General features: G+C 41.3%; 1 protein-coding gene across 10 annotated transcripts in view; it reads left to right on the top strand.

The window, feature by feature from the left end:
- Positions 1–14140, top strand: part of LOC149322754 (gametocyte-specific factor 1-like) — a 39459-nt gene that overhangs the window by 11385 nt on the left and 13934 nt on the right. For 9 of the 10 annotated variants that reach the window (XM_089482681.1, XM_089482670.1, XM_089482653.1 and 6 more), the window contains 4 exons: positions 31–157; positions 3500–3583; positions 4381–4441; positions 10593–10687. In XM_089482681.1, the coding sequence (XP_089338807.1) occupies positions 31–157; positions 3500–3583; positions 4381–4441; positions 10593–10687 (367 nt within the window). The remainder of the gene's footprint in view (positions 1–30; positions 158–3499; positions 3584–4380; positions 4442–10592; positions 10688–14140) is intronic. The other variant, XM_089482700.1, reaches the window with a different exon arrangement.

Genomic DNA, 14140 nt, shown 5'->3' with positions numbered 1-14140 from the left:
ACTATGTACTACATGTATGTGCCTTCATAGAACCATCCTACTCTTGTAAAAAAGCTGGTCACGTGCCCATTTAATGCCCGTCATCAGGTCCCCAGAGAAGAGTTCAGCCAACACATATCAAGCTGTGATGACAAAAGATGTATTGAGCAGGACATTGGTAAGAAATCTGTTTGTGTTAACCTGTTAGAAGCTGCAAATGTTAACCTGTGTAACATTTTAAAAGGGCTGTTGTCAAATTGTCTCCTCTTGTCTTCTAAAAGTCCTTTCAGGGTTTATTATGTGTGTTAAAAACTTGCTTGTGCTGACTGATCCATGGTTTGGAGTAACATGAGTAGAATGCTCCCCTCATCCCCTAATAAGCTTGCACACACTTTGAGCATCTGGTTTTACAAACCAGTGATTTTTATTGTTAAATCCTGTACCTTAAATTACACATTAAAATGAAAACGACTTAGATTCCTGCCAGCAAAGAAGGGCATCGGTAATAAAGATCTTAAGTCACTCAACATCTCCTGTTCAGCTCTCGTATGAAGCAAGCAGGCAGGGACAAAAAGTTGTTATTACATGTCCTTTTATGAAGTAAATGAATGAAGGTTCTTAGCTTATAGGACGTTTACAGCACAAACTCCTGCTGAGGAAATTGAATATTAGCTTCCTACCTAAAGGTGACTTTCTCTGCTGGTGTGATGCTTCACCTGGAAAAGAATTGCAAGAAAATGCATCCTATAATTTGCCTCTTTTCTTCTTCTCTTGGTTAAAACAAACCACAATGTGCTAGCTAGTCTTCAATGTTTCTGTCAGAATACTTTACTTATCCACACATTGGATGGATGCTTCAGATCTCTTGTGCTGAGATGGGCAAGAGTATGAAAGATCAAATACAACCTGGATAGTTTTGGAGATGAACTAGGATCCTGTCTCTCTATTCTCAAAAATATAGCAAACCTGGAATTTACTACACTTGTTGGAATAAGCAGTTGCGTTTAGACCAGAGTAGCAGGAATTGAACAGTAGTTTGCAGCTGGCACTCAGGGCAAGTGGTATTTTCAGAAAACCTTTTAAATCTGAAATGGGTTACATTATTACCTTGGTTATGTTACCAGTAAGTAGAGTATTTGTTCCTGGGTTCTACTTCAGAGTGCCATAACTTTGAACAGGTGAGTTAAAATCATGCTTGGTAGATACATTACCTATATTATCTTTTTGTGTGGTGTTTTGGATGCATCATATCTGTTTTAGAAGGTGCCCTTAGAATTCTCCAGGCTTGGTATGGAAATCAGTTCAAGTAACATTAAACTATAGCTGTTCTAAATAAATGCAAAATTCTGACCAAGCCAGCTCATGTTAAAAAACAAACCCCACAACAATAACTTGGGTGGGATGGAGTGGCCGATGGTCCAACATGCAAGATGCTTAAAGAGAATGTGCAGCATGATCTCAATAATCTTATCAAAATTGGAGTGAGAATAAACAGTGAAAATACATTTAACTACATTTTCAAATGCAAGGAACAAAGTAGTTTACAGATCAGCCAATCTCAGATTTTTGCCAGCCTCCTGCCCATCCACCTGTGAAGGAACTAAAAGCATATACTGGGTTCTGCAAAGGCCTGGATAAACTGGAGCCTGCAGAGGATGTATGGCACATGGTCCAAACAAAGCAAATAAAGGAGGAAAAGAGGGCAAAGAAGATGCTATCGATGATTTAAACTACACGAACCACAAGACACAAATCTTCCAAGACCCCCTCACCAGAGACCTTAAGGAAATGATGCAGTGTCAGAATCTTTCATGCTCTTGCACTAACAAGGGGGAGTAAAATACAAATGGGGATTCAGCTTTAAATTAATTGTTATGCATAAAGACACTGTCATGACGATAACAATTAAAACACGTATCTCAGAGGCCCTAGCTATTCGAGTCTCCCAGAAGTGGAAGAGTAGGTGATGGACGAAGACAAACTCTTACCACAGGAAGGAGATAAACCAGAGATCTCAAGCTAGAAGATAGCTGGAAGGAGAAGAGTGAGAGGACTGCAGCAGCAAAACCCCTTACAGCTTCAGATTACCAACGCAGAATGCTTAATGAAGTGGAAAAGTCGGTTGGTAAATTTAAACTGTTTCCTTCTGATCCTACTCTCAAACTATAAGAAAGCAATTCAGGAAACTACAACGCCCATTTGTATGCATTTCATTAACTGTTTGGACACAATGAGACCACACACTAGTTTCTAAACTATCCCCTTCAAGGCCATTTCTTCTACACCTACAATTCTAAATGACAGACAAATTTACACAATTTAAAGAATGGAAAGACTGTAGAGTCTAATGTATTAGAGGTTTATTCACAAATGAGAAACTTATACAATAGAAAATCTGACAACACAGCTAGGGCATATAAAGCCTAATAAGTTTCAAATGCTTCAGATCTCTTTTACCTCTCACCTTGTATTAGTAGAGGAAATGTCACAAGTCCAACCTCTAACTTTTATGAAGAACTCTGTAAAGATAACATATCTGAAATGAAGGAGGCATCTACAAGATTTTGTTGGAAAACACATGGGAAGAGTCATTTTATTAAAACAGCCACGTCAGTCCGATCTAGGGATTGAAATTCTTGACTGACTGGTTATGCATCTAGTTTTCTCCCCCTATAAATCCCGTTGAGCATCTACAAAGGAAGGAATTCTCAAGAGTATTGTTATTGTTAACTGCCCTCAAGTCACCCAACTCACGGTGACCCTGTGCATGAGTCACCTCCAAGTCTCCCTGCCTTCCACTGCTCTGCTTAGGTCCTGCAAATATATGCCTGTGACCTCCCTGATTGAGTCTGTCCATGTGATGTGCGGTCTTCTCTTTCTGCAACCCTCTACTTTTCCCAGCATTATTGTATTTTCTAATGAGTTATGCCTTCTCATGATTGTTTTGTCATTCTGGTTTTTGTTTGACTTTTTGGCCATCCACAATATCCTCAGCACTTCTCTCCAGCGCCACATCTGGAATGAGTTGATTTTCTTTCTTTCAGCTTTCCTCACTGACCAGTTCTCAACGTCTTCAACCACTGAGTGGTCAGCTAGACTTCTCAAAGGACATGTTGCTTCTTGACTTTCCCCTCCAATCTGACAAGCACCCAGTAAACTCTGCAGAAAGATTGCATGAAACAAGCATGAACTAAATTACTTTCTATTCTATTTTTAGCTGGTCCAAATAGAAGGAAGTGATCTGTTGTTTCTGTATCCATGCACCATGCCTATGTTTGTCTTTTATACTGTATTGGTTTTTCTTTGAGTAATTTTTTAAATAAAACTAATAAAAAGGGGGAAATAATTAATTAAAAAACAATAAGTAGGCAGCACAATATGGGGTATATGTTTTGACATTAGTTCCATTTGCTATAATATCTAAGCAAAAAGCCCTGAGCCGTACCAGAAAATGAAGGCTTGGTGTGTAGCAAAACATTTTTAAAGTGTTCTGAGTGACAACAAATCTGCTTTATTCTAGCAAATCAGGTGAATAACCACAGAAGAGAAGTTAATGTTATAAGTTCATGGCAGTCTCCTCCATGTGAAGAAGATTGGGACAAAGGTGAAGTGAGATTTATGTAGCAGATATTTGAGTGGAACAACTGTAAGATGAAATCCTTTTCTTCTTGAAGCACTATTATCATGAAAATATATGTTTAACAAATATCTGTTCTCCTCCAACCCACCTGTGCTATGTAAAAATGCAGCATTTTATAGTTTAAGGATATAAATAGCTTAAGAATATAAATTGTCATACTCCTCTAAATTTACATTGTTCCCTCATACAGCTGATGCTAGATCAGTGTTATTCTCTCAAACAGAATGCAGTTTATTTTACTTTATATGGGCCTGTTACAGACAGCCAAAATAAAGCTGCTTTGAGTCACAGTGGAGGTATGGTGTTTCAATGATGCATGCGTCCTAAGAGTCCAGAAGTCGCACCAAAGCCACGCTCCAGTCCTAAGTGGCTTTGGCGTGGCTTCTGGACTCTTAGGACGCATGCATCATTGAAACACCATACCTCCACTGTGACTCAAAGCAGCTTTATTTTGGCTGTCTGTAACAGGCCATGGCCTGTTACAGACTGCTAAAATAAAGCTGCTTCGAGTCTCTTTGGAGGCATGCTATTTAAATGATGCATGGGTCCCAAGAGTCCAGAGGTCTCGTCAAAGCCACACTCCATTCCTAAGCACTGGAGTGCAGCTTTGGTGCAGCTTCCGGATTCTTAGGATGCATGCATCATTTAAACAGCATACCTCCAAAGAGACCCGAAGCAGCTTTATTTTGGCAGTCTGTAACAGGCCTATGTTTCTTGTTTGTTGTACAACAGTAGTTTTGATGATCTGTTTATCTTGGCAGATCTGGTGGACCAGTCAAACTCTATCTTCATTTGGGGCACCAGCTGCTGTGCAGTAAACAGGTAGGTTGCATTATAGCCAGGGCCTTCGTGATACCTAAGCCAGGAATGATCAACTTCTGGACTTCCAGAGTTCAACTTCCATTAGCCCTGGCCAGAATAACCAGTGGTAAGAAATGAAAGGAGTTGCAATCCAACATCTGAAGGGACACACATTTCCCAACCCTGAACTTAGCCATATTGTGCTCTTCTTTTGTGAATAGAGACGCAGTCCTTAGGGCCTTATTGCACAAGGCTGTTCTACTAAATTAAGGTTTGTTTTTTTTTCTAAAAAAAACCCAAAACACTTACTATGCAATCACTATGTTTTCTCTTCTGTCACTCCTTTCCAGGATCACAGTGCTCGTTTATGCTAACACTTTATTGCACACAGCAATTGTTAATTGTTAACTGCTCATCCACTGCCTCCTCAAAGATGTTTCCCTGAACCTTTTCCTAGTTTGGCACACACATGCCCACACACAAAACAGACCCCCCCCACACACACACATACAGAAATTTAAATGAAACAGTCTTTATGTTTTAAAAGGCTTTCCCCTCCTTGTTGGAGGGGGGGGGGGTTCTTGTTTGTGATAGATAATGCTTAAGCAACTGTTGGCAGACAAGCGAGCAGCTAGTCTCCCCTACCCCAGTGGTGACTTTCATCTACCAACCATTAGTTAAGTCTGGGTAGCAGAAACAGCAAGCAAAATGAAGATGGTAAATGAAATAAATGCTTTTTAAATAATAATAAATTACTCTTACCTACTTATCTTTCCTGGCATATATATGAGAGAGAGAGAGATTGCAGAATAGGGGTGGAAAAGGAGGTTGGGTATGTGAGCAAAATTTTGGCTTCTCCAACAAGCCTCTGTTGCAATGGTGGTGATTTGCCAATGGATTTAAAAGTGCTTGAAAGGAAATCAAATTAGAATTTCCAGGACTTTTCCTTCTCCCCTGATCACTGAAAATGATCCTAACCCAAACCATGTCACTGACTGCTTTCCTAGAATCAGTTCTAAGGGAGAAAAAGTTGCATTTCTTATGGGCCACTGCTGCCTTCCTTTGGAAAGTTGGGCACAGTTCAGTCATAGTCAGAGGTATTCTGCAGACCATTGTACAGTAAATGGTACTTGAACTATGGTGACCCTTAAATCTCCCAGGATTGTATCTAAAGCATGAATGCTTTCTAGTGTAAGTTTGGGAAAGATACTGTCATTCTCTGTCTGGATCCTAACTTTAGACCAAAGATAAACTCTTATTATTCACCATTCACAGGAACCTATTTCCTGTTTTTTGCCTCATGCCCTCTCACATGTCCCAAAAGACCATGAGCTGGATGTGTGATTGGCATTTTAATATTTATAGATGAAAAACTATAATTTCTTTGTCTCTTTCCCTCCCTTCTTAATTTTGGGGGAAAAACGCAATGCCTCCAGCTTGGATAGTTGATTGAATCCTGTTTTCCCATCAAATATGTATTACTAGAGTTGCCAAAATTTAAGCATATCATTTCACATTCAACAAAGATTACAGCTGCTTCATTGACTTTTTCTGCTAATCCTCCTCTCTGTAAAATTTGCAGCGACCAGATGGTCTTAACTCTTCAGCCTTCACTTGTTGGCTGTGACCCTAAGATGAACTGTCACTGGGTTTTCTCTGCAAGCTTTGTTCAGAGCAGGTTTACAGCATTACAGATAGCACCACTATGCATTAGTTGGAGAGGCAAAAAGGCAGAAGGTATTTTCTTTATCTGTTTGTTCTTTACCTGCTTCCTAGGGAACTTGCTACAATTTGTTCTTCACTTGTTTCCTGGGGGGGGGGGGAACCCAGCCTCCTAAGAGCTTAAAGGCTTGCCTTCTGTTGTTGTTAACTACCCTCGAGTCGATCTCAACCCATGGACACCCTGCTGATGAGAAATCTGTCCTCCACTGCTCTGCTTAACTCCTGCAAACTCATACTTGTGATCTCTAATAGATTCCATCCATCTTGAGTGCGACGTTTCTCTCTTTCTACTTCCTTTTACCTGTTCTCTCTATTGGTTTACTAAAATATTTATATCCTGCCCTACAGCTCAGGGCAGCCATCAATAAAATGTAACACCTTCCTCTACCAGAACAGCAGCAGCAGCTGTAGCCATATCTACTACTCCCCCCCCCCACATTAACACCCCTCTGTGAAATAAGTACACTATATATTATATAAGTAGACAAGTTCACTTATGCTCATGTGGTTTTTAGCAGGTGAGTGTTAACAGCAGGTAATTCCCTTAACAGATTCAGTCACTGGGGCCTGTATTTAGATTCCTGGATGGCCCTTCTTCTCTGCTCTGAGAATGAGACATTTGTTACTTACAGTGAAGTTCCTTTCTTGACTGTAGAGATAGAGAAGTGCAAGCCCATCCTGTGCAAGTTGGTGGGGAGCAGTTCTGATGGACATGTCTACTATATCTGACATTTGTAGACTCTTTGAGGTATCAGTGAGCTCTAAGGGAATGCTTATCTTTAAGTTTGACAATTTACCTAAGCAGTGATCTAGGGTCTAACATTGGTGTTTCTTCCCACCTGTAGGCTGAAGTCTTTGGGCTTGAACAGACAGGCCATAATAAAGCTGCTGTGGGCCACTTTGGAAGTGTGCTGTTTAAATGATGCATGCGTCCTAAGAGGCCGGAAGCCACGCCAAAGCCACGCTTCAGTCCTAAGGACTGGAGTGCAGCTTCGTGCAGCTTCTGGCCTCTTAAGATGTGTGTGTCATTTAAACAGCATACCTCCAAAGTGACTCAAAGCAGCTTTATTTTGGCCTGTCTGTTCAGGCCCTAAGTGGACTTTTGATAAGCAACTCCCTGCCTATTATAGCATTTTGTCAGTTGCTGTGCTGAAAGATGTTTGCTGACATGCCTCTGATTTAAAGAAAAAAACATTGACAGTGGGTTTAATCCATCATGACTCACCAAAAATTAACTCCTTTAACACCTGGGCATCTGTAAACTATTGCTTCACAGACTTGAAAATAATTTGACCACTTGTGAAGTATAATTGCATTTCAAAGATGGGAAATGAGGTGTAATGAATGTCTGGTCATTATTGCCATCTCAGCTTCGTAAATGGAGTGCTTACAGCATATTATCTGTGGACAGGCAGTAAGTGACTTTTGGTGTTGCATTTAAGCCCTAATGAAGTCTCTGCTTTGAACATGTTTCAGGAATAATTAGCACAAATCAGCTTTACTGTTCTAAATTGCAATATTCAGATGATCAGTTTTACTTTAGTAACCTTTTGTTTAATACTGTTGAGGAATTGAAAGATGTTAACGATGCAATGACTAAGCATGGAGCCATGCTTTGTAAGATCTAAGTTGAGAGTTTGATGGATGAACTTAGGCAAGCTACTGCCTCTCAGCCTCAGTTCTGTGGTATAAATAGTGGCCTGCTTTTAAGGATCTCTGTAAGGATTAATCCTTAAAATGTGTAGTATTTAGTACAGTACTACTTAATGGTGTGTAGTGTAGCATTGATGTGTTTAGTAGTGTTATAGATGGGGGAGAGCCAGATATGATTATATTCATGGAAGGTATTGGCAAATCAGTTACTTGAAATGTATTTATATTTTAGAGGTGGCATGGTGCAGGTACATATCACTAGAATTTATTAAGGTTGTTGTGACCTTCCTCTCCCCCTGTCCTCTCCTCATTTTCCCCCACTGACTTCGCCAACTACTTCATCACAAAAGTCACTACTATTTGATTGGAAATAGTTCCTCCTGATTTGCCCCCTACCACCAGTCTCCTGGTACCTTCTACTAATAAACTCTCTATGTTTCTATCTGTTTCTCTGGATGAATTCTCTGCACTGCTAAACTGTTCCAAACCTACAACCTGTTCTCTTGGTCCTATTCCCTCCCGTCTTCTAACCTCTATAGCCCCTTCTTTTCTACCCTCGCTCCTCTCTCTCTCTCTCTCTCTCTCTCCGGGTTCCTTCCCTTCAGACTTAAAACATGCTTTAGTTTCCCCAATTCTGAAGAAACCCTCTCTCAATCCCTCTGTCTAGCTATCATCCAATCTCTCTTCTTCCTCTTCTTTCTAAGGTTCTGGAGCGGGTCATTAATTCTCTCTGTTTTGAGTTTCTCGAAGCCAACTCCATCCTGGACCCTTTCCAGTCTGGTTTCCACCCATGGCACTCTACAGAGACGGCTCTCACCAAGATCTCAAATGATCTCTTGCAGGCCAAGGCGAATGACCTCTACTCTATTCTCATTCTTCTCGACTTGTCTGCGGCCTTCGACACTGTGGATCACTGTCTCCTGGTTGATTTACTTTCTGACCTTGGGTTCTCTGACTCTGTTCTCGACTGGTTTAAATCTTACTTGTCAGGTAAATCTTTTGCACTGGTCATGGGTGGTCAGACTTCATCCTCTGTTCCCTTATCTGTTGGAGTTCCCCAAGGCTCTGTCTTGGGTCCCCTTTTGTTTTCTCTATACACATTGTCCCTAGGAAAACGCATCAGTTCTTTTGGTTTCTTCTATCATCTGTACACTGATGACACTCATCTGTATCTTTCCATCCCTGATCTTTCCCCGGGGCTTGAACAGCAAGTTTCATCTTGTCTGAGTGCTATCTCTCAGTGGATGTGGCATCGGTGCTTGAAGCTCAGCATGTCCAAGACTGAGCTTCTTGCCTAGTGGTATTGCAACTAGATTACTGTAACCTTCTGACAGGGCTTCCTCTCTCTCACCTCTATCCTTTAATCTCTGTCTAGCATTCAGCTGCACGTATTATCACATCTGCTCACTGCTTTGACCATGTTTCTCCTCTCTTCTCCTCCCTTCATTGGCTCTCCTTCCCCTTCCACATCCGGTACAAGCTGTCGTTGCTGACTTTCAAAGCACTCCATGGACTGGCCCCTCCTTATCTATCCAAACTTCTTTCTCCTTACATTCCCACTCGTACCCTCCGTTCTGGTAGTCAAGGTCTCCTGTCCCAGCCTAGGATTTCCACTGCCCCGTCCTGGATTCGTCCTTTCTCACTTGCCGCCCCTCACTCTTGGAACCTTCTTCCCCCGCGTGCGCACCTCATGACTTCTCTAACCAGTTTCAAAATTGAGTTAAAGACTATATTGTTTAGAGAAGCATTCCCAGGTGTGTGCCCTTGTCTGCCTCAGGATGTGTATTAATCTTGTATTAAAAGGCAAGCCCTCCAGTCCATCTGCCTTGGTCCAGGCCTCAGAGGGAGAGAAGAACTGATGGACCAGATCCCCTTTCCCACCACCGTTCCCTTCTCCTTTTGTGTTGTGTCTTTTTAGATTGTAAGCCTGAAGACAGGGAACCGTTCAACTAAAAAGATTGTCCGTACAGTGCTATGTAAATTTACAGCGTTATATAAATAAAGGTTAATAATAATAATTGTGACTGGTTTTCTTAAGAAATGCTGGCTGTGATTGTGTGTCAGAGGCTACAATGCATAACTTTATGATGACATAGCTGCTTCTCTGATTAAATACACAGCCTTCCTAGTGAACTGCAGAATTCAAAGACATAGCTGTGTCATTCTGGAAAATCAGTATGCAAAGGGATCTCATAGCTCCTTTGAGATTAAGTGAAAGAAAGAAACTGGTAGGATCAACTTTTGTAGACCTAAGCCTACTTTCTCAAATGCAGGGGTGCCTTGTTGGTCATCAGGGACCTCCATTGCATATTGGGATCACACAATGGGAGGTGCCTTTGCACAGTAGGGCCCATAGCAGAACAGCCACTCTACTAGCTCCAGTTGTGCAGTGGTCCCAAGAACATAGCTAAGCCTCCCTTCGTGCGAATACAACAATGCAATTAAACATTGTTGTATCTTCCGTCATTTCCAACTTGTGGTGACCTTTTAATCATGGCATTTTCTTGGCAGGATTTGTTCAGAAGAGGTTTGCCATTGCCTTCTCCTGAGGCTAAGAGCATGTGACTTGCCTGGGGTCACCCAGTAGGTTTCATGGCAGAGTGAGAATCAAACCCTGCTTTTAGGAGTCATAGTCCAACACTCAAAGCACTACACCATACTGAATCATAAGTCGGGTTTCAATGACATAACTTCTCAGCAGGTTGGCAGTTAATGTTCCTAAGCATCCCTGTACTAGAAGTACTTGGGTGAATTAAAAGGAGTGAGTACATTAATATTTTCCTTCTCTGCTCCCCAGGTCTGGATCAAATACAACAATGGGAAATAAGAATCACCTAGCATCATGCCTTCGTGCTCCCAGGTCCATGCCATATGTATTACCGTGGAAGAACAGTAAGTAACATTGGATTATCCTCCCTTTAATGAGGTCTGCTGACTCTCCATTGGAGTAAATACATTGGTTCTTGTTAGAATTCAGCAAATCTTTATTTTTTTATTGACAGTGTTGATAGATGCTAAGTGACTGATAATGAGTCAGTAGCCCAAGAAGCCTAATTACATGACTGATCTTTCATTGGTGGCCCCACATGTGAAAATTTATATAAGTACTGTAATTGTCATTTATAGGGGTTCCCAGTTGCTCTTGGATATGGACATATATTATACCCATCTGTTCATAGAGTGCCACAGCACTTTTTCATTGGTAGGAGATAGTTCAATTTTAGAAGTGGTAAAAGAGTTTGCTGTTCTACATGCGTATACTGCCACTAGGCTTGAGCATTTCACTTTGGAGGTTTTGGTGAAATAAAATTCAAGCAGTTTTAAAACATTTGTCTTTAATTAGAAGTACAGCAGCAGATTGTTAAAAGTCTTGAAGCTGTTGCTAATAATGAAAAGAGGTTTGTGAATTGATGTAAAACAAGCTAATTCTCAAAAGATGATTTGCTGCACTACTTGATTTCCCCCAACTGCTGCACTGTCAGTGGACAAGCAACTCTCTTTAAAAAATGGCACTGTAATTTTCCCATATAGTGCTCATGTTCTGAATTGACAAGAAATCTACAATTCAATGCCATGTGCTCAGGCCTAGACTCCTTGGACTTACATAGCTCTTCTTCCTCCATAGCCCATGGGGAAGGAGTTCAGAAGCTTCCATTTTTGCTTAACTATTGCCACTGATAATTGCATCAGCTGAAAACACTACAGTATTTTGTTTAAAAAAGGAAACTTGAAAAATCAGCTTGACGTTTTAAAGCTGAGATGAGCTTCAGGTTGCCCTCCAGATGTTATTGAACAGCAATTCCCACCTTGTCTCATCATTGGCTATGTTACTGCTGGGAGTTGCTGTTCACCAACTTCTTGAAAGAGCCTCCTGATTCCCAACCCTGCTTTAAAGTAACCATCATAGTTATTGTCATGTGTAGTGTGCGTTTCAGAAAAGCCAACAAACTACACTTGTATAAAAACAAAAGTTTCCAAATGTTTGGATACACAAAAGTGGGGGGAATGTGAGAACCTGGGGGGGGGAATACTTGTTCACATAGTTTGTTGTCATTTTTAACTGCCCTCAAGTCGACCTTGACTCATGGCAACCTTGTGCATGGGACATCTCCAAGATCCCTTGTCCTTAACTGCTCTGCTCATGTCTTGCAAGCACAGGCCCCTTGTCTTTTCTAATAATTCATGCCCTCTCATGATGTACTACAGTCTCAATTTAGTCACTTTTAGTATTATGACTGAATACAACCAGTAGGGATTTTGGTTTTGTGAAATGTTAGGCTGTGTTTGACAAAGCTGGGAAACGTTACCTTGTAGTTTACAACTCCCAGAATCCCTCATGATGTATGATTCTGAGACTTGTAGCCCATAATGTAACTTTTCCAAATTCTAGCATTTGATCATGGTAAAATAATAGCCAGTTGGCTGAAAATAACTGAAATTGTGCTAGCCATAACACCAGCACTACTGTCCATAGGGCTTTTTATCAAGAGCCATCACTTTTATCAACTGCCAGCACTGCCACTAATTAATATTAGTCTACCAGTCCAGTAGTAGTGTTTTTGGTCTTAGGTATCACTTAAACTCCTTTGGAAGCATTCACTTAGTAGTTTATTAGGTTCTGATATGGATCCTTAACTATTAAAAGTTTAGAGGTCTGCTTCAAGACTCTTTGCTTCAGAATAATAATGTTGGAGGACAAATTAAGGCTCTTCACCAGCTTTAGTTTCATAATGTACTATACAGTAATGAACCAGGACTCTGAGTCAGCTTATGCTTTCTGATTCATTATTCACTTTTAAGCATGGCCCCAGTGCCATACAACTTGGAACAGTATTTAATGACTAATGAATGTCAGCTGGGGCTCAACTGAATAAGTGCACAATTCACCATATTTTCTTGACACTGCCATCCCTTTGTTAGTCACGCATGAAGCCTTCATTTTGTCTTGGACTTCTTGTGTCACTTCTTCACTCTCAATGTTAAGCCTGTCAGCAAGTCATTCTTTTTCTTGTACAGTGTTGCAGAACTATGCCCATTGCCCATGTTTTCCCTTGACTAACTCATAGTTCATGCTTTAGTAACCCACTGCAGGTGTCCACATACATGGGGATGCTGAAAAGTTCTCAGCCTGGCCAAGAAGGTAGTGACCTAGTGCCATAAAACTTAGGGGGTGTTCTCACTGGCTTATATTCCGTGTTACAAATCGAATCCAAGGTATAGCGTTCCTATTAGAAACCGAATTAACTCTTGAACAGTTCCAGAGTAACCCGCAATCGTTCCCACTAAAATCCGAATTGTAAAGCGGATTTTTATTTAATCCGTGTTAATGGCGTATAATCCGGGTTAAAAAAAATAGAAGGGTCAAACCTACAATTTTTCCTTGATTCGGGATAGGATTCGGGGTATTTAAATAGGAACGTTTCGGCCTTTGAATTGGGTCAACTGGATGGGAGGAGCGGAGCGCGATGGGCTGGCCTGGGGGTGTCACCCTCTTTGGTCTCTTTCTGCATTGCCAGCGCCATTTTCTTCCATTCGCATAATAGCCTTTCCTCCGATGGATTGCCACTTCCCCTCTGCTCCTCTTTCATAGACTGATGTGTGAGGAGAGCCACTGAACACCATTTTTAACTTTTCTTTTTTTCTTTTCCACCTCTGCCTGAGCACCAGATGGGCTTTGCAGGACATATCCCCTCTTCATGGCTCTCCTGACAGCCCTGGGAGCAATCTTCCCCAAAGATTATCTCCCCATGGGGCAGCCAAAGCGAATTTGGGGCTATCGAGGCTCTTTCCAGAGGAACTATGGGATGGGTTTTGCAGGACATATCCCCTCTTCATGGCTCTCCTGACAGCCCTGGGAGCAATCTTCCCCAAAGATTCTCTCCCCATGGGGCGGCCAAAGAGTATTTGGGCAACCGAGGCTCTTTCCACAACAAACACAACTATGGGATGGTTGTGTTTGTTGTGTTTGTGAGACATTTATCCTCCTCTGCCAGAGAGTGCTGGTGCCATAATAAACTACCATTCCCAGGATTCCCTAGCACTGAGTTATGGCAGTTAATATGGGGAGACACAGAAGAGGACGAATAAGCACCTCCTGATTGTCTCTTTTAAAAAAAACAACTGCGAAATTTATAACGAATTAAAAACGGCCAGGTAGTGGGGACGCAGGTACAGGCTACGTCGGTGTATGTTACTCCGAATTAATGTTACGTCATGATGACGTCGCTTTGATTGACAGCCGAAACAAGTGAATGTGAACGAAAAAGAAACTAAACCAGTTTAAATATACACCGATTCATCCTTGAATGGGGACGAAACAGGGTCAATTACAGCGAATTAAAATAA

Source organism: Sceloporus occidentalis, unplaced genomic scaffold (genome assembly GCF_023333645.1).
Source record: "Sceloporus occidentalis isolate IW3139 unplaced genomic scaffold, rSceOcc1.0.p SCAF_1, whole genome shotgun sequence".
NCBI classification, from domain to species: domain Eukaryota; kingdom Metazoa; phylum Chordata; class Lepidosauria; order Squamata; family Phrynosomatidae; genus Sceloporus; species Sceloporus occidentalis.
The sequence above is the reverse complement of the archived record's forward strand: the minus strand, read 5'-3'. Positions and strand labels throughout refer to the sequence as shown.